At 41.7% G+C, this 20,662-nt stretch overlaps 2 protein-coding genes, 1 long non-coding RNA gene and 1 other non-coding gene across 4 annotated transcripts; all 4 read left to right on the top strand.

Annotated features, from left to right (window-relative positions):
* Nucleotides 1–563: 563 nt before the first annotated feature.
* LOC113017183 (tripartite motif-containing protein 16-like) lies at nt 564–2,311 on the top strand. Its single transcript, XM_026160338.1, has one exon. It carries the CDS (start codon nt 638–640, stop codon nt 2,309–2,311), a length of 1,674 nt encoding a protein of 557 aa, XP_026016123.1. The 5' UTR covers nt 564–637.
* Nucleotides 2,312–9,897: 7,586 nt separating this feature from the next.
* LOC113017184 (tripartite motif-containing protein 16-like) lies at nt 9,898–11,712 on the top strand. Its single transcript, XM_026160339.1, has one exon. It carries the CDS (start codon nt 9,942–9,944, stop codon nt 11,613–11,615), a length of 1,674 nt encoding a protein of 557 aa, XP_026016124.1. The 5' UTR covers nt 9,898–9,941; the 3' UTR covers nt 11,616–11,712.
* A 2,018-nt stretch (nt 11,713–13,730) lies between these two features.
* Nucleotides 13,731–15,780, top strand: LOC113017185 (uncharacterized). The gene is made up of 2 exons (XR_003271410.1): nt 13,731–14,612; nt 15,567–15,780. It is a non-coding gene; the product is annotated as an uncharacterized LOC113017185 (long non-coding RNA).
* A 1,056-nt stretch (nt 15,781–16,836) lies between these two features.
* trnak-uuu (transfer RNA lysine (anticodon UUU)) lies at nt 16,837–16,909 on the top strand. Its single transcript has one exon. It is a non-coding gene; the product is annotated as a tRNA-Lys (tRNA).
* The last annotated feature ends 3,753 nt before the right edge of the window (nt 16,910–20,662 follow it).

Below are 20,662 nucleotides of genomic sequence, written 5' to 3' on the forward strand. Positions count from 1 at the left end.
ATTGTTCTGGGCTGTGTCCACTTAATACTACAATATATGATTATATGGCCGTTTTGATTAATATGAGATTAATGTAAGGTACAGTATTAAAGCACTTCAGATAATACCATTCTAACACAAAAGATAATAACCACAACCAAGTGATCTGTTGTCTCCACCACACAGGTGGTCACATACCACAACAAGTTACTTTAATCTCCAAAGTTCAGTAAAGCAAGCATGCTAGTGACCAACCACAAATGGAGAGCTATGTCCACAGAATGATCACAACAAGGCTGAATCACCACCCCACATTGTTATTGCCATCACCTGGCCAACAACACTCACAAGTGTTCCAACTAAAGTAGCCAAATTCTCCACAACACTAAAGGTCACAGCACAAAACACTCACCTCCTCATTTGGCATCCATCAACACTGATATATTAGATACAAACACAACATAGTGATAGAATGACCCACGTTTCTCTTTCTCTCACTGTCCTTTAGATCTGCAGTTTGAAGATGACTGAAACCAACGTGGTGATACACAAAACTTCACAAGCTTCATTCACCACTGAAACACTTCACCTATGAACTCAAACTAGGTTACCATCTACAAAATAAATGCTCACACACCTACTGTCACTGAGAGGATAAATGGCACAGCAAGGAGTTCAAGTGGATCGAGAAACCATCACTTGTTCCATCTGTTTGGATCTACTGAAGGATCCGGTGGCTATTCCCTGTGGACACAGCTACTGCATGAACTGTATTAAAATGTACTTTGATGAAGAGGAACGGAAGGGAATCCACAGCTGCCCTCAGTGCAGGAAGATTTTCATACCAAGGCCTGTCCTGGTTAAAAACATTGTGTTAGCAGATTTAGTGGAGCAGCTGAAGAAGACTGGACTCCAAGCTGCTCCAGCTGATCACTGCTATGCTGGACCTGAAGATGTGGCCTGTGATGTCTGCACTGGGAGAAAGCTGAAAGCCATCAAGTCCTGTTTAGTCTGTCTGGCCTCTTACTGTGAGAAACATCTCCAACCTCACTATGATGCAGCTCCATTAAAGAAACACAAGCTGGTGGCCCCCTCCAAGAAGCTCCAGGAGAACATCTGCTCTCGTCATGATGAGGTGATGAAGATTTTCTGTCGTACTGATCAGCAGAGTATCTGTTATCTCTGCACAGTGGATGAACATAAAGGCCATGAAACAGTCCCAGCAGCAGCAGAAAGGACTGAGAAGCAGAAGGAGCTCGAGGTGAGACGACTAAACATCCAGCAGAGAATCCAGGAGCGAGAGAAAGATGTGAAGCTGCTTCAACAGGAGGTGGAGGCCATCAATGGCTCTGCTGATAAAGCAGTGGAGGACAGTGAGAAGATGTTCACTGAGCTGATCCGTCTCCTCCAGAAAAGAAGCTCTGATGTGAAGCAGCAGGTCAGATCCCAGCAGGAAACTGAAGTGAGTCGAGTCAAAGAGCTTCAGGAGAAGCTGGAGCAGGAGATCGCTGAGCTGAAGAGGAAAGACAGCGAGCTGGAGCAGTTCGCATACACAGAGGATCACAACCATTTTATACACAACTACCCCTCACTGTCAGCACTCAGTGAGTCTACACACTCATCCAGCATCAATATTCGTCCTCTGAGCTACTTTGAGGATGTGACAGCAGCTGTGTCAGAGACCAGAGATAAACTACAGGACATTCTGAGAGAGGAATGGACAAACATCTCACTGACAGTCACTGAAGTGGATGTTTTACTGTCACTACCAGCGCCAAAGACCAGACCTGAATTCTTAAAATATTCATGTGACATCACACTGGATCCAAACACAGCAAACAGATATCTGTTATTGTCTGAAGGAAACAGAAAAGTAACAGTAACAAAACAACCATTACATTCTGAACATTCAGATAGATTCACCTTTTGGTATCAGGTCCTGAGTAGAGAGAGTTTGACTGGACGTTGTTACTATGAGGTGGAGTGGAGTGGGAAAGCGGGAATTTATGTAGCAGTTGCTTACAAAAATATCAGTAGAGTAGGGCGCTCAGATGAAAGTGGATTTGGATGGAATGACAAATCCTGGGCTTTAAGTTGTAAAACAGAGCGTTATCAGTTTTTGTACAACAAAAACAAAACTCGCCTCTCAGGTCCTCGGTCCTCCAGAGTAGGAGTGTACCTGGATCACAGTGCAGGCATCCTGTCCTTCTACAGTGTATCTGAAACTATGACCCTTCTCCACAAAGTTCGGGCCACATTCACTCAGCCGCTCTATGCCGGACTTTTTCTTTTTGACTGTGGTGTTACTGGCGAGTTTAGTAAACTTAAATAGAAGGCTTTTTTGGTTTTAACCTTGTTAATCATGTTATGTCTACATGAAGACTGCATGCTGTTTTGGGACCAAATATAATGTTGAAGCAAATGCTTTGAGTTCTTCTGAAATGATGTGATGGTATAGTTTATCTGGTATAGTGTGCTACAGCTGCACTCTTTACAACACTGTCAGCATTTACTGCAAGCATGTGTGTCAATATATGCATTACAACTAAGTAGACAGTAGTAAAGTGACTTCATAATACTCAACAAACCATCGTTCTCTCCTCAACTCCAACATCTTCGTAAGGCCGAGGAGGATGCCTACACAAGTGGTGACAGGGCCCTGTACAAGCAGGCCAGGAACACACTGACCGGGGTGAAAGCAGCTGAAAGGATCTACTCCCAGAAGCTGAAAGAACAGCTCTCAGCCAACAACCCTGCGTCAGTGTAGAGGGGCCTGCTGGAAATCACCAAATACAGACGTCCCCCACCCCCTGTTGAAGCAAACAAAGACCTGGCCAATGAGTTGAATACATTCTAATGCAGGTTTGAGATGGACAGACTCCCACACCTCACCCTCCCCTCCCCAGAGACATTTTTTCAGACATTGACCCCCAACACCTTCCCCCCTCCCACCTCACATTCCCCAATGCAGAATCAACGTCCACCACCACCCTCCCCAATGCAGAATCAACGACCACCACCACCCTCCCCAATCCAGATGCAACGACCACCACCACCCTCCCCAATCCAGACTCAACGACCACGACCACCCTCCCCAACCCAGACTCAACAACTACCATCACCCTCCCCAATCCTGTCTCAACGACCTTCATCACTGCTCTCACCCCCCTTTCCTTCTCCCTGAAACTCAGAATACACACTCAGGATGTGAGCTGACTGTTTCAGAAACAGAAGTCCAGGAAAGCCCCCGGACCAGACGGTGTTTCACCCTCCTGCCTCAAAACCTGTGCTGAACAGCTGGCTCCCATCTTTACTCGCATCTTCAAAAGATCCCTGGAGTTGTGTGAAATTCCCTCCTCCTTCAAACACTCCACCATCATCCCGGTCCCCCAAGAAACCCACCATTACAGGACTGAATGACTACAGACCTGTCGCTTTGACGTCTGTGGTCATGAAATCCTTCAAACGACTGGTGTTAGCCCATCTGAAGGACATTACAGGCCACCAGTTGGACCCTCTGCAGTTTGCCTACCTGGCAAACAGGTCGGTAGATGATGCAGTGAACATGGGGCTGCATTACATCCTGCAACACCTCGACCACCTGGGAACTTATGCCAGGGTCCTGTTTGTGGACTTTAGTTCGGCTTTGAACACCATCGTGCCTGAACATTTCTCCTCCAAACTCTCCCAGCTCACCGTGTCACCAGCTATCTGTCAGTGGATCACCAGCTTCCTGACAGACAGGAAGCAGCAAGTGAGGCTGGGGGAGATCACCTCTGAAACCCGGTCCCTCAGTATTGGTGCCCCTCAAGGATGTGTACTCTCACCACTATTGTTCTCCCTCTACACCAATGACTGCACCTCCAAGAACTCTGCTGTTAAACTCCCAAAGTTTGCAGATGACACCACTGTCATTGGCCTCATTCAGGATGGTGATGAGTCTGCATACCGGCAGGAAGTTGAGCGGCTGGTACTCTGGTGCAGTCAGCACAATCTGGAGCTGAACATGCTTAAGACTGTAGAGATGACAGTGGACGTCAGGAGACATCCCTCAACTCTGCTCCCCCTCACCATATCAGACAGCCCGGTGTCGACTGTGGAGATCTTCAAGTTCCTGGGTACCACCATCTCCCAGGACCTGAAGTGGGAGACCAACATCAACTCCATCCTCAAAAAGACCCAGCAGAGGATGTACTTGCTGAGACAACTGAGGAAATACAGTCTTCCACAGGAGCTGCTGATCCAGTTCTACACTGCAGTCATTTACTGTCCTGTGCTCCTCCATCACAGTCTGGTATGGAGCAGCCATCAAACAGGACAGGCGCAGACTGCAGCAGACTGTACGGGCAGCAGAAAAGGTCATCGGCACCCCCTAGCCCTCCATCCAGAACCTATACCTCTCAAGAACCAGGAAACGGGCAGGGAAAATCATCACAGACCCCTCACACCCTGGACACAGACTTTTTGACCTACTGCCCTCTGGCAGACGGTACAGAAGCCTGCAGACCAGGACCACCCGACATAGGAACAGTTTCTTTCCCCTCGCCATCTCCCTCCTGAACAGTTGAATTGTCACACTGCTCCCACTGCCAGAGTGCAACTGCACCTTATGTGCATTCTGTGGTATTCATTTCACTTTGTTTCACTTCTGTCATCCTGTATTTTATGTATTATTTATGGTTGGTTTACACAGCTTTGTGTATGCATGTGTACATGCATATATCCATACGCGTGTGTTTTTTTTTTTGGGGGGGGATTGTGTTGCTCTTACATTGTTGAGATTTATTTACACTGCTGTGCTTGACAGTCACCATCTACTGGAACCAAATTCCTTGTATGTGTGTGTGTGCATATACATGGCCAGTGAACGCGATTCTGATTCTGATCAAAAAGTCCCCATTAATATAGATTGTTTACTGTGGTATTCAAATACAAGAAAAAACTTAAGGTTACTCTTATAAGTAGGGAGTCACCAATTGTGTAATTGTTTTTTTTTCTTTGTCATTGCTCGTGTTGGAACTGTTAATATTGTTCTGTTGAAAAATGAATTTTAAAAGGGAGAAAATGTACTCAGGATGCTGTAGTAATAAAATGTCATTTTAATGACAGGCTGCATGTAAAAGATGGACGTTACTTGGAGTTCTACGAAGTGAATGCCGTAGATCTGCTTTGTTTTTAATGGCCAACAGGGGGAGTCTTAGGTGGACGTCCACGAGAAAATGAAACAAAGATTTATGAAAACTCATCATGAACACTCTATTATGAACACCCTTTTCTGTCTTGTTGGCCATATGAGTGATTTACAATATTTTTACAATGTTTTAGATTAAACAAAACACTTTCTTTAAACTACACTTCCCAAATGTTTCATTTGAGGACATAGAACATTGTTACTGCTAAATGAGTGAGAACTGCATGGTTAACATGTGTACAGAGGTTTGGTTTGCAAGCTAAACTTTGACCCTTTGTACAGGGTGGGCCATTTATATGGATACATTCTAATAACATGGGAATGGTTGGTGATATTAAAGTCCTGTTTGTGGCACATTAGTATATGTGAGGGGGCAAACTCCTCAAGATGGGTGGTGACCATGGTGGCCATTTAGAAGTCTGCCATCTTGGATACAACTTTTGTTTTTTCAATAGGAAGAGGGCCATGTGACACATCAAACTTATTGGTAATGTCACAAGAAAAACAATGGTGTGCTTGGTTTCAACGTAACTTTATTCTTTCATGAGTTATTTACAAGTTTCTGACCACTTATAAAATGTGTTCAATGTTCTGCCCATTGTGTTGGATTGTCAATGCAACCCTCTTCTCCCACTCTTCAAACACTGATAGCAACACCGCAGGAGAAATGGATCCAGGCATCCAGTATCCGTAGTTTCAGGTGCTGCACATCTCGTATCTTCACACCATAGACAAATGCCTTCAGATGACCCCAAAGATAAAAGTCTAAGGGGGTCCGATCGGGAGACCTTGGGGGCCATTCAACTGGCCCACGACGACCAATCCACTTTCCAGGAAACTGTTCATCTAGGAATGAACGGACCTGGCACTAATAATGTGGTGGTGCACCATCTTGCTGGAAAAACTCAGGGAACGTGCCAGCTTCAGTGCACAAAGAGGGAAACACATCATCATGTAGCAATTTCAAATATACAGTGGCCTTGAGGTTTCCATTGATGAAGAATGGACCCACTATCGTTGTACCCCATATACCACACCAAACCATCACTTTTGTTGTTCCAACAGTTCTTGGAGGGATCCATCCAATGTGGGTTAGTGTCAGACCAATAGCGGTGGTTTTGTTTGTTAACTTCACCATTCACATAAAAGTTTACCTCATCACTGAACAAAATCTTCTGCATGAACTGAGGGTCCGGTTCCAATTTTTGTTTTGCCCATTCTGCAAATTCTGTGCGCTGATCTGGGTCATCCTCGTTGAGATGCTGCAGTAGCTGGAGTTTGTAAGGGTGCCATTTGTGAGTAGCTAATATCTGCCAAAGGGATGTTCGACTAATGCCACTCACCAGTGACATGCGGCAAGTGCTACGCTGTGGGCTCTTGCTGAATGAAGCTAGGACAGCCACTGATGTTTCTTCATTAGTGACAGTTTTCTTGCGTCCACATTTTGGCAAATCCAACACTGAACCAGTTTCACGAAACTTAGCAAGCAGTTGGAGCATGGGAAATGGGTGGTCTCGTAGGGTGTCTTGCATTGAAATCTGCTGCAATGACCCAGTTACTGCGTTCATCTGATATCAACACAATTTTGATCCGCTCCTCATGTGTTAACCTCTTCGACATGTCAATGGCTGTGAACAAAGAGAAACTTGTAAATAACTCATGAAAGAATAAAGTTACGTTGAAACCAAGCACACCATTGTTTTTCTTGTGACATTACCAATAAGTTTGATGTGTCACATGGCCCTCTTCCTATTGAAAAACAAAAGTTGTATCCAAGATGGCTGACTTCTAAATGGCCACCATGGTCACCACCCATCTTGAGGAGTTTGCCCCCTCACATATACTAATGTGCCACAAACAGGACTTTAATATCACCAACCATCCCCATGTTATCACGGTGTATCCATATAAATGGCCCACCCTGTAGATTTCAACATGTCCAGTGTCCATCATGTTATCAAAGTGTCAAGCTGGTCCAGGTCATCATAATTGTGTTAAAACTTAGCGGCGAAGAAGAGAAGAAAATCTGAAGGGTCAACACCAAATGCAAAACATGACGGGCCTGGATACCTTTAACAAAAACAGACAGCCATTGGCTGTGGGCTCCAGAAAGAGAGAGAATGATGGAGCAGTCCCCAGGTAGCATGATAGAATGAAGGTAAATTTTTACATAGCTTAATTAAGTATGCTACAATAACTATACAAATAAATATGCTCATTCCAAAGGCATCAAGTGGTAACTTTTATTAGGTTTGACTGATTATGATGAGATGTGTTATGACACACATGTACACTGAGCTATACAAAATGTAATTTAAAAAAGCAAAAAAGAACTTTATAAAATGACAAAACAAGCTATTGTTTCTGTGTGAACTGCACATAGAAAGGCCCAGCCAGCAGGCAAGTCCCTTGTGAGGCAACCATGCTGTTGGTCCTTTGGTCCCAGGATCCATTTATTACGTTTTACATTTTATTTTTCCATTTTTCATTCTCCTGCTGGTATATTACTAGCACTCCAGCTATAATGGCCTGTTACGGTCACCAGTAGGTTTAACTTTTAAGAATTGGGAGGTGTTTATTGGCAAAACGTCTATAGACTGCAGATTTCAGTCAACTGATATCTGTTTGTACCCCAGCAAATCAGCTGCATAATTCTAGCCAGGATTATGCAGTTATGCTATATGACATATATTTTTTTTTGTCAACCAAGAGAGATTGAAAACAATTTAGATGTAGACTGTTTACCAAATTGGCTGCCCAGTGTATATCTGCTGTTATTTGGAGTAAATTGGGATCTGCCCTGGAGTTTTCACCCTATCTGTGGAAGGCTGTCACGCCACCATTTACCTCAGCTGTCAATGCTGTGTGAGAACTGCCCACTTTTATTTAGTCAGTAAGAAGCTGTAAAGCTCTAAGAAAGGAGTCTGATATGAGTTGATGAGTCAGTAAAGGTCACGTCTGGCCGATGACAGCCAAGTCAAGGTTTTCTGTTGGTAAGCGCTGCTGCTGTCAGCCTCTATTACTTGCTGTTCGCCAGTGTTAGTGACTGTTTCTTTACAGAGAATCTCACATTGTGCTCTGATGATCAGTGAATAAACTTTCAATTGATGTGATGATGTAATCAAACTGTTTATCAGAAGGAAAGTGAGACACTCAAGCCTTAGCTAAGATTATGTTAGCCTATAACCAAATGGTATTGTTGGGATTTGCATGTGCTAGAGCTCTGACATCAGTTCAGGAAATGAGGCTTGAGGTGAGGAGGAAGTGAATGACATTTTGTTAATAGGAATAAATTAACCTATTAATAGGTACAAGTTTTCATTTCTTTGATGAAGAGAACCCCTGGCATGAGGATGAAAAGTGGAAGACAGGACTTAAATACACAGGAGGGTAATGAGGGAAGTGGAAACACCTGAGGAGACACAGCTGACAAAAATGATCATGACGCCACAGGGAAAAGTAAAACTAAACACACTGAACATGGAAACACCAGAGCTTTCAAAATGAAACAGGAGACAGGAAAGACAGATGTGATAACACAAGCTTGACAACATGGAACACGCAGACATGAAACACATGACAGAGTGGACAGGAAACATGACATATAGTCCAGGGAGCACGGATGATAAAATTAACTAAACTAAAACTGACCTGGACCCTAACTAATAATGACACAAGAGCCTCACATTATATCAATGTAACATAAGAAATCAAAATCAATTGAAAATTCTGGGTCGCAGACCCAACCCCCTGACATGCCTGTGAACACAAACGTGAACTCAAAAACACTGCTTTATTGCAGGCTTAAATACACACATGAAGTGAGAAGTGGCAATACATGGGGGAACAGCTGAAACAAATGAACATAATGTCACAGGGGAAGTGTAAAACTGAACACAACGAACACAGGACCTCTTTCAAAATAAAACAGGAAACATAATGAAACGCAGACATGACAACATGAATTTGACAACAAAAGACATGAAGACATGAAACACATAAAGGACAAGGGAGACTTAACACAGGGGTTGAAAACACAAGGGGAAACTAATAAATAAGTGAACTTAGAAAACCCAGTGAACTTAAACATAAACCATAAACATCAAAATAAACTAAAACCCAAAACGCTGGGTCAAAAGATCCAGGATCGTGACAGTCACTCAGCTTATGAGTTAACAGTTTTTGAGAAGAATTGTCATATACAAAAACAAAATGCACTAATGTAGTCTGACTTCTGATCACTCTGTAATGTTTACATTTTGATTCAGAGAAATTTTGATGTACAGCTTGAAACTCTTTTCTACTGTTCATGCTGTGGTTCCTGAATGCAACATTAGCGTTGTAAGCCGTGAACAAATGTAAGATGGTTCTTTTTTTTCTCTCTTTTCTCTTGAAAACTGAAGCTGCCAAAGTGTCAGTGACATTTTTTGTAAGTTAATCTAAACCCACTTGCTGTAACTTTGAAAACAAAGAGATCTCAAGATTAACCTTGCACATGAAGAGAAATCTTAAAATTTGTATAGAATGTGTCAAAACCTGAAAACTACTTCAGATTCTTGATGAAATAAGGCACTTCCTCTCCGTACAAGTTTCCTCTTTGCCTTCCTCACAGATCTGCAGTTTTCAAGATGAATGAAATCAACATGCGGTGTTGTGTAAGTGCTCAGAGGCTCCATTTCCTACAGAAACACATGTTGTTCAGATCAGCGCTCAGACTAGTTTCACTTCTACAGAACAGAAACTCCCACAGTCACTGACACTGAGAGGAGAAATGGCGCAGAAAGGAGTTCAGCTGGACCGAGAAACCTTCTCTTGTTCCATCTGTTTGGATCTACTGAAGGATCCGGTGACTACAGCCTGTGGACACAGCTACTGCAGGAACTGTATTAAAGGTTTCTGGGATGAAGAGGACAGGAAGGGAATCCACAGCTGCCCTCAGTGCAGGAAGACTTTCACACCGAGGCCTGTCCTGGAGAAAAACACCATGTTAGCAGCTTTAGTGGAGCAGCTGAAGAAGACTGGACTCCAAGCTGCTCCAGCTGATCACTGCTATGCTGGACCTGAAGATGTGGCCTGTGATGTCTGCACTGGGAGGAAGCTGAAAGCCATCAAGTCCTGTTTAGTCTGTCTGGCCTCTTACTGTGAGAAACACCTCCAACCTCACTATGATGCAGCTCCGTTAAAGAAACACAAGCTGGTGGCCCCCTCCAAGAAGCTCCAGGACAACATCTGCTCTCGTCATGATGAGGTGATGAAGATTTTCTGTCGTACTGATCAGCAGAGTATCTGTTATCTCTGCACAATGGATGAACATAAAGGCCATGAAACAGTCCCAGCTGCAGCAGAAAGGACTGAGAAGCAGAAGGAGCTCGAGGTGAGACGACTAAACATCCAGCAGAGAATCCAGGAGCGAGAGAAAGATGTGAAGCTGCTTCAACAGGAGGTGGAGGCCATCAATGGCTCTGCTGATAAAGCAGTGGAGGACAGTGAGAAGATGTTCACTGAGCTGATCCGTCTCCTCCAGAAAAGAAGCTCTGATGTGAAGCAGCAGGTCAGATCCCAGCAGGAAACTGAAGTGAGTCGAGTCAAAGAGCTTCAGGAGAAGCTGGAGCAGGAGATCGCTGAGCTGAAGAGGAAAGACGGCGAGCTGGAGCAGCTCTCACACACAGAGGATCACAACCAGTTTCTACACAACTACCCCTCACTGTCAGCACTCAGTGAGTCTACACACTCATCCAGCATCAATATTCGTCCTCTGAGCTACTTTGAGGATGTGACAGCAGCTGTGTCAGAGACCAGAGATAAACTACAGGACATTCTGAGAGAGGAATGGACAAACATCTCACTGACAGTCACTGAAGAGGATGTTTTACTGTCACCAGCAGAGCCAAAGACCAGAGCTGGATTCTTAAAATATTCACGTGAAATCACACTGGATCCAAACACAGCAAACAGACGTCTGTTATTATCTGAGGGGAACAGAAAAGTAAAAAGAATGAAGCAACAACAGTCTTATTCTGATCATCCAGACAGATTCACTGACTATTCTCAGGTCCTGAGTAGAGAGAGTCTGACTGGACGTTGTTACTGGGAGGTGGAGTGGAGAGGTAGAGGAGTTGGTCTCGCAGTCGCATACAAGAATATCAGCAGAGCAGGGAGCTCAGATAACTGTGGATTTGGATATAAAGAGAAATCTTGGGCATTATATTGTGACACAAATTATTTTCAATTTTGGCACAACGATGTCCAAACTGTCCTCTTAGATCCTCGGCCCTCCACAGTAGGAGTGTACCTGGATCACAGAGCAGGTATTCTGTCTTTCTACAGCGTCTCTGAAACCATGACTCTCCTCCACAGAGTCCAGACCACATTCACTCAGCCGCTCTATGCTGGACTTTGGCTTTTAGATTATGGAGCCACTGTAGAGTTGATTAAAGTCAAATAGAGAAGACAGGTTCATGTTGATCCCTGACCATTATATGTACTTGTGTATTTTCTAAATGAGGCTTTACATTTTATCTCAATGACCTTGTAGTACCATATCACCCTATTAGAGCACTTCGCTCTCGCTCTGCAGGCCTACTTGTTGTTCCTAGAGTATTTAAAAGTAGAATGGGAGGGAGAGCCTTCAGTTTTCAGGCCCCTCTTCTGTGGAACCAGCTTCCAGTTTGGATTCGGGAGACAGACACTATCTCTACTTTTAAGATTAGGCTTAAAACTTTCCTTTTTGCTAAAGCATATAGTTAGGGCTGGACCAGGTGACCCTGAATCCTCCCTTAGTTAAGCTGCAATAGATGTAGGCTGCCGGGGGATTCCCATGATGCATTGAGTTTTTCCTTTCCAGTCACCTTTCTCACTCACTATGTATTAATAGACCTCTCTGCATTGAATCATATCTGTTATTAACCTCTGTCTCTCTTCCACAGCATGTCTTTATCCTGTCTTCCTTCTCTCACCCCAACCGGTTGCAGCAGATGGCCGCCCCTCCCTGAGCCTGGTTCTGCCGGAGGTTTCTTCCTGTTAAAAGGGAGTTTTTCCTTCCCACTGTCGCCAAAGTGCTTGCTCATAGGGGGTCATATGATTGTTGGGTTTTTTCCTCTGTATCTATGAAGCGCCTTGAGGCGACTTATGTTGTGATTTGGCGCTATATAAATAAAATGGAATTGGATTGAATAGAAGCTGAGAAGTTCAGTGGTCCATTGATGTGTGAAAATAATATTGCACTGATTCAAACTGTACTTACATTTATATACCTTACATCAATATAAATCTGAATTTGTTCTTATGGCTGATAATCATGTGAGTTTATATGATACTACTCTTCATATTCAGCATGTTTGAAATCTGTCATCAGTCTGGTTAGTGGTTTTATTCTGTAGTTGCTGTAGTGGGTTGTCAAATGCAACAATATGTTGGAGCTGCAGTGATTCATCAGTTAGTCAATGATTAGAGAATTGATTGTTTTATCATTATTTTAGTCACATTTAAAGCTGGTTCCAGTGTCTGAAATGTGAAGATTGTTGGTTTTCTTGATCATATATGACTGTAAACTTAATGTCTTTGAGCTTTGAACTTTTAAAATGCAACAAAAAAATTAATCCTTGAGGTTTTTGATATTATATTATCATTATTATTATTATTATTATTATTATTGTATCTACAGTGATGACATTTAATGTCTTTTTGAGATGAAAAGCTTGATCACACTCACTTATTTATACATTTAAATATAAAAAACCAAATCAGTGTTCCCCAACCCCCGGGCCCCAGACAGACCAGGCAGCAAGAGAAGAAAACATTTTTTTGTACCGATACTGGTTTTATTTTGTTGTATTTATCAACAACACCTTAATAGCCGGTCGGTGACACACAAAAAGGTTGGGGACTGTTGAACTAAATAACACAGGCCTGTATGTTGTGGAGGATAGACATGTTTCTTTGCCCTGAGCTGTGTCTGGCAGGCAGAGCGTCTCCACAAATCTGAAGCTTCTGATTTGGAGAAAATGAGCTGAGGGAGACACCTGGTGGACAAACACAGACATGACAGGAAGAAAGACTAAAGTGCAGAGTGGAGACAAACAGCTGGAAACACTTGTTGGAAAGGATTGTCATGCTTCAGACAAACACACAGCACACACTCTAACAGTCCTTTATTTGCACTGAAGGAGACACGTGAAGAAGCCAAATCACACAATAATGAAGTGAACACATTTATAGTCAGTGTTCAAGATGATGGATAGAAATGAGAATCATGAAGCATTTGTTCACTTTTAGGTCTGTTTCTTACAGCAGAAGCAGCATTTACATGAACTCACTGGCCTTTTTCCACTGAACGCTCTCTTCTTCATCACCTCATCTTCCTCTTCTGACTGATGCTGAGCTCCAACCCTTTTTACTTCCTGGAGATGATTCATACTCACTGAAATTTCACTCATGACACAGAAACTGTTCAGTTATTCTTCATTTATTAGTCTGTTTATCAGGAACCTCTGTTGATTTTATATGTAAAGGATTTTTCTTCTATCACTGAGCCTTTTAAGGGTTTTCTCTTAGTAGTTTTGGGGCGTTTTTAATTAGATTTACAGCTTCAGAATAACTTTGTGATGTCAGATTAGAAAGTCTGTGTCCAACCCTGGTGTTTGATCAGATGTTTGATCCCTGCTGGGCTGGATTTTTTATATGAATGTTGAATTTGTTGTTTTGGAACTGAGTTAGATTTTTATTGATGGATGATTCGTTGTAAAAAGTGGATCTACCAACAGTTTATTTCTTTGTTATTAACCAGCAAGTAGACTTTTCCCCAGAAACAGAGTTTTGATTAGTGGAACTGACAAACAGTTTGAGGCTGATTTGGCTGATATGGGTGAATATTGAGCAGATAATGATAATGTGAGACACTTACTGACATGTACAGATGGATTTTCCAAGTATGCATGCAGGTGTCTTCAAACCAAGGCAGCAGCATCTGTTGCATCTGCTTTTGAGGATGTTCTGAGTGAAGGACGTGTACCTGTTAAACTTCAAATAGATGAAGGCGAGGAGTTTAATAATAAACATTTCCATCAGCTGAAGGTTCAGTTTAACATCACACATTGATTAAACCAAGTTTTGTGGAACGTTTTAACAGAAGCTTTAAGGACCGTATGTGAAAATACTTCACATCTGTTAACTTATGAAGACGTGTAAACGTGGTCCAGGACCTTGTGCTGTCAAGGCCAAGCAGCCGGTGTAAAGAGGTTGGAGCCAAAAGCTGACTCAGTACATGTTTGTTTGATTTGAATGAAAACTTGATTTATAGCAGGGATCATGAAGGTCGAGGCGAGACATGGAGGGAATGACATGGGAGCAGGACTCACTCACTATTAAATGCTGAAGCAAAGCTACAGAGAGGGGCGTTTCTCCAGGATTGCGGTGGAGTGAGGAAAAGAACAACATGTCTGAGGTGAGTTTCTGGACTTACACTAGGAAAAAGGCTCTATTTTTTGTTGCCTACATCGTAGAAGGTGACTTTGTCTCTAAACAGGAAAATGAGCAGTCAGGGGTTAAAGTGGATTCAGCAGGTGGAGGAACCCTAAAATCAGTTGCAACAGCTCAGTGTGGGGAAAACATTCACGACTCAGTATAATTACTGCTGAGAGCTCCAGTAGATTTTCTGAATGGACAGGCTGTGATCAGCTGACCTGCTGCTCTTTGTGGATTTACACAAGTGAATTCAACCAGATGTCAGCAGATGTTTTATGAGTTGAACTGCTTTCCATCCTCTACACTGACAGTAAACTGTTTATGCTCTTTTTATTAGACACTATTCAGCTGGTATGAAGGTGAAATTCAGTGAATCTTAACTGCAAATTCATCTCTGCTACACTTGATGTAACCAAACTCTGAGCATGAAACCACAGCCACTGTGCAGCAGTCACACACTGTTCTGCAGCAAACTAACCTGTTTATCCTGCACTAACCTGCAACCTTTAAATAGCACAGTTAGTCTGCCTCAGTTTGTTTAGCAGCACGTTTCAGGATATGAAAAAACATAATGTCACATGTACAGAACCAATATCTGATTTAAAAACATGAAGACTTACATGTGAGCTTTACAATCAGTCGTTGGGCCAAAAGCAAGAAAAAGGAAACACTTTAAGCCCTGACTATGACACATAGTTTTGCCACTTTTATTTCTTTTTCTGTGATATTGCTGGTGATTAATACACCAACAGGAATGAATTTCATGTGTTACTGTTTAATCTCAAAGCAGTTTGATTTGAGGCTCGCAGTGACAAAATAATAACTCCCCTTAAAGGTGTTAAACCTAAAGTAATGAAGGTCTCCTAAAGGTCTCTTAGCATTAGACTCTTGCTATTTCTGTGCCTTCATTCTAATGTGTACACTCTGTGTTTAGTTCCCCTGGACGTGGCCCTGTTTTCCTGGAGCAGATCCTTAGTTTTGAATGACTGGAGAGTGGCTATAGCGAGCAGTGAGTGAGCGAAGAGAAGCTTTCCCTGTCCTCCCCACCTTGGATTTCCTGGAGCCTGGACCCCGTCACACTTGTATATAGCACAATTCCCTGCACTGTCTGTACACATACCTGGTGTAATAAACTATTTCTCCTCAAAGTGAAGAGTCCTGCGTGTGAGTCCTCAGTGAACGGTGACATCATTACAGTAACAAAGTATTTGTACTTCATTACTTCCTTCCTCATGCTGTAACCCTCGATTTCATTTGGTGTGTTTTTTTGATGAGATGCAGCTTTCCACACCATCTTTTCACCTATTGCTGATCACCACACTGTGTTTGTGTGCTAAAAGAGAAATCATTTCCTGCATGGAGACTAAACGGAAGCACAATTACATTAACTCAGAGGGTACAGCAACTGTTGCAGTTTGTCTTGAAACAACTGTAATCTCCACATCTGGACTTTTTTCTCAATTGAATTACGATTTTAATCTCAAAATTGAAACTTTATTTTCAATGTTATCTATAATAGTTTTTCTTAATGTGGCCGTAATACTCATTCGTACAGCAACATTGCCAGCAAACTGAAATTGGAAAAAAAGATGTAAGCAAAAAAAACACAAAGATGTAGGTTTCAAAACTTAGTTAATAATAGAAAATAAATTTATTCGCACATTTTACAGTTTCAATTCACCTTTTTTTCAGTTTCATTTTTTCCCCTTTCGATACAACATTTTCGTGTTAATTATTCTCAGTTTCATTTTAAGGTGGCATCATTTTAACTCCACGCACACACAGAGGGTCCATAACACTCACATTTCCAGAGTGTAACAACCAACCACCTGTGTGACATCTGAAATGCCCATGGTGTTGATTCTATAATATATATTTAGCTAAAATCTACACATTTATTTGGGGGAAAAATGTTATCTGGCTGTGGTTCTAAAGATCTGTGATCTTTACGTGTTCACTGACACCTGATTTATGCACACACCGTTATTGTGGTTCATTTCATTATGTCTTGGATTTGTCTGAATGTTGTGCCTGCTCCTTTATCAGTCTTTGCTTCCTGCATGTACAGCTTATGTGATTATTGACCAGGAGGGTTTGCAGTTTCATCAAAACATGAGTTGTTTGTTGCTTTCATTATGACTTGGCTGACTATGGCTGCTTACACATTGCAGACTCAGACTATTACATTAATAAGCAATTATTGAGCCTGGATAGCTCAGTCGCTAGAGCATCAGACTTTTAATCTAAGGGTCCAGGGTTCAAGTCCCTGTTTGGGGGCCGATCTTTACAGAATTTCGCAGAGGAACCCACCCGAGAGATTAATAAAGTTTTATCTTATCTTGTGTAATGTAGGGGGGGAAATTCTTATAGTGAGAAATATTTGACATGATTGCCAAGTTGTCAAAGCACCGTGTCAGGTCTTTGAAAACTGTAATGCCCTTTCAGCTTCCCGCTGGACTAAACATGCCTTGTTGTTTCTTTCAAATCTGTCTAAACACATGCATCTTGTATTAGTTGATGAATTAAAATGGAAAATGGTGCTTTTGCCACTGAAGTCTGAATATGTGCCACTGACAATGCAGTACTAGTTGACTTCTTTTTGCTTTCCCCCCAGTATGCTATGATTTGCAGTTGTTGATTTTCGGGTGGAGGTGGATCCAAAATTATTTGCAATTGGTTTACAGGACTGGTGAAGGACTCTTGTTTCTGGTCACCAGGGAGAGTCCGTATCACAAAGGCTGTGAAGGATGCAGCTGCTCTAGATCAGAGGTGTCAAACTTAATTGTACAGGGGGCCAAAACTCAAAGCACACTTTAGGTTGAGGGCCAAACAGGGTAAGCATTTATTGAAAACACTAAAACAATGTTTTTTGAACATAAATATGAATAAAAACAGACAGGAATATTGTTTCAGAATAAATAGACTTAGAATAAAGAATAACTTCTAATAACCGTCGTAAGTTTTCAAACATGTCTTTTCCTGTCGTTGCATCGATTTAATGTCCAATATTTCCTCTGAAACGGGCATATTGGAGTTCAGTTCATGGATGAAGATGGCCAGCTGTGTAATGTCCATCATGTCTGTACTTTTATCCACAGCAAGACAGTATGCTATAAAGTATTTGCTTCTTTCACACGACTGTGTTCTTAAATCAGTGGTCATCTCACAAACCCGATCAGCAACCGTATTTCTACTCAAGCTCACATTTGCCAATATCTGGGTTACCGTTACAGTTAACCCTAACACTAGCTCTTCTACTTTCTGTATGAGAACTATGACTACATGGAAGGAGGTAACACAGACGATCCGACAAAGAAAGAAGGCACACAGACTAAATACACACAAAGGAGATTAGGGAAAGTGGAAACACATGAGGAAACAGCAGACACCACAGGGAAAGTGACACTAAAACACGCACACACACAGCAAGCTTGTCAACATAGGAAACACGGACATGACGAACCAACAAGGGAGACTTAAACACAAGCATACTGAAAGTAAAAGACAGACCGCATAATGCTGTGAACAAGAACAGACACAAGGGCATAGAAGAAAATCTAAACCATGATGAAACTCAGCTAAAACCTAAATGATGATCAACACCAGAACTTAACATATGTTCATTATCATGGGAGAGAAGAAAAAACTATAAAAAGAAATCAAAAAGATGGGTCGCAGACCCAGACCCTGACACAGAACAGAGACTGGACTTGATTGACACTCTGAATTATTGAATCTGTAGCTTTTGTCTCATTAGCGCTTCATTTTGCCGAGCCATGAATAACAATAATAACTAGAAAAATTTACATTTCCTGCAAAAATGCTGTGTGCATGCCATAACGCTGAAGCTGTCTGCTGAAAATAGCTGAAAAAGATGAAAAGTTGCAAAAATTGTATGGCGGTGAAGAAACTGAAAATTCTGCTGAGCACAGGTGAAGAAGCAGAAATCTTTGCTGAAAAGTGGTGAAAAGCCAAAAATTCTACTGAAAGGGGTAAAGACGGAGAAATTTTTGCTGAAAAGTGGTGAAAAAAAGTTGCCATGAGCAGGATTTGAACCTGGCCGTCCTGGTCTAAAGGCAGCTACTCATCTCACTGAGCCAAACTCATTCTCACAAAGAAGAGGTGGAGTGACTGACAATTCTACTGAAATGAGCAGAAGCTGCTGAGAATTGTGCTGATAAGAGTTGAAAATTTTGCAGAAGAGGTGAATGAGCAGAATTTCTGAAGAAAAGAGTTTTTTCTGAAAACAGCAGAAATAACTGAAAATTTTGCTGAAAAGGGGTGAAAAAGCTGAAATTTGTGTTGAAAGGAGTTAAAAAAGTTATAGTGTTAACTGAAAGAAATGCTGCCATAAGCGGGATTTGAACCCGGCCTCCCAGTCTGAGAACGGCTGCTCATCTCACTGAGCTAAAACACAGCTCAACCAGGCAAGGAAAACTAGTGACCAGACTGATAATGTGGAAGAAATGGGCAAAAAATATTGCATAAAAAATTCAATATCTCAAAAAGTATAGAAGTTATGATTACCAAAAGTCATAGCACACATTAGCAGAAAGAGCAGAATTTTTTGTTTGAACGGTGAAAATAGCATGAAAACTGAGGGAGTAGTTAAGCGGTAAAAAACGTACGGAAGCAACCAGAAGTCAAGTCAAGTCAAGTCAAGTCAAGTCACCTTTATTTGTCAATTCTGCCACATGTACAGGACATACACAGAATAGAAATTGCGTTACTCTCAAACCCTAGTGATTAGAAAAATGCAAATAAAATAATTAAAAAGTAAAAATTTAAATAAATACAATACAATTTTACGTATAACAAAAAAAAGCTATGCAATATACAATATACAATAGAATAAAGTATAATAAAGTATAAAGAGAAACAGGAACTCAATAGTGTGGATCCTCAAAGGCATCCACAGAATGAATCTATATAAAAAGGATCTTGCAGGCATATAAATGTACGCTGGGCTGGATGTGGCCCACGGGCCTCGAGTTTGACACGTATCCTCTAGATACTGAACAACTACAGAAAACTACATTTCTCCTGTGGCCTGCAGGTTCTGCATCTCACCGTCTGAAATACACAACGTAAACATCACTTTAATACTTTTTGCTTGTTAGAATAATGAACTACAGAAAGACGTCATCTTACCTAATAACTGCTGAGCACTGTTTGACTGGGACACAATGGGCACCTCTGCAGTCGACTCTGAATCTATATAGAAATGATCTCGTGGGCCGGATATAAATATACGTTGGGCCAGATGTGGCCCGCAGGCCTCGGGTTTGACACACATGATGTAGATTGCAGTTGTCCAAGCATTTCACTACATATCGTACTGTGTATGACTGTGTACGTGACAAATAAAATTTGAATTTGAATTTGATTGATGGGTTTGTAAACGAGATAATGAAAGATTATATTAGGTAAACCTGTACAACTGCTCACCGATGCAAATATTTAATTAGCCAATCACATAGCAGTAGCTCCACGCATTTATGGACGTAGAGATGGAAAAGAAGTTTAACAGGTTTGGTTGTTGGTATTACACAGGCTGCTCTGAGTATTTCAGAAACTACTGGGATTTTCTACACACAGCCATCTGTAGGGGTTACAGAGAAGGTTTTAGACTTGACAAATATTCAGAGAACAGCAGTAACACCTGAAAGCACAATTCTTATTACAGTGTTTAAAGAAATCAAAGATACTTGTAAAGGATTTTTTTAACTCTAATAACACATTCAAGATGAACACGTTGGCAGTGATGTTGCCACAGAGACGTTTTCCTCTACACAAATCACTACAGTTACTTTAGCTTCAGCGTTGTTACATCACTACAGAAAACCTAGAAGCAAAAACACATTTGTGCTTGTTTCTTGAACTCTAAGAACTATAAAAATGGATGATTTTGAGATTGACGATGGTCTCGATTGCTTTAGTTTCTCTGTTTTAAATATGATACAAGACCAGAATTAATGAGAGGTGCAGACACAAAGAGGTTCTGCTCAAGATTAGATACAAAATGCAGCT

This window comes from Astatotilapia calliptera, unplaced genomic scaffold, assembly GCF_900246225.1.
Source record: "Astatotilapia calliptera unplaced genomic scaffold, fAstCal1.2 U_scaffold_1, whole genome shotgun sequence".
Taxonomy (NCBI): Eukaryota; Metazoa; Chordata; class Actinopteri; order Cichliformes; family Cichlidae; genus Astatotilapia; species Astatotilapia calliptera.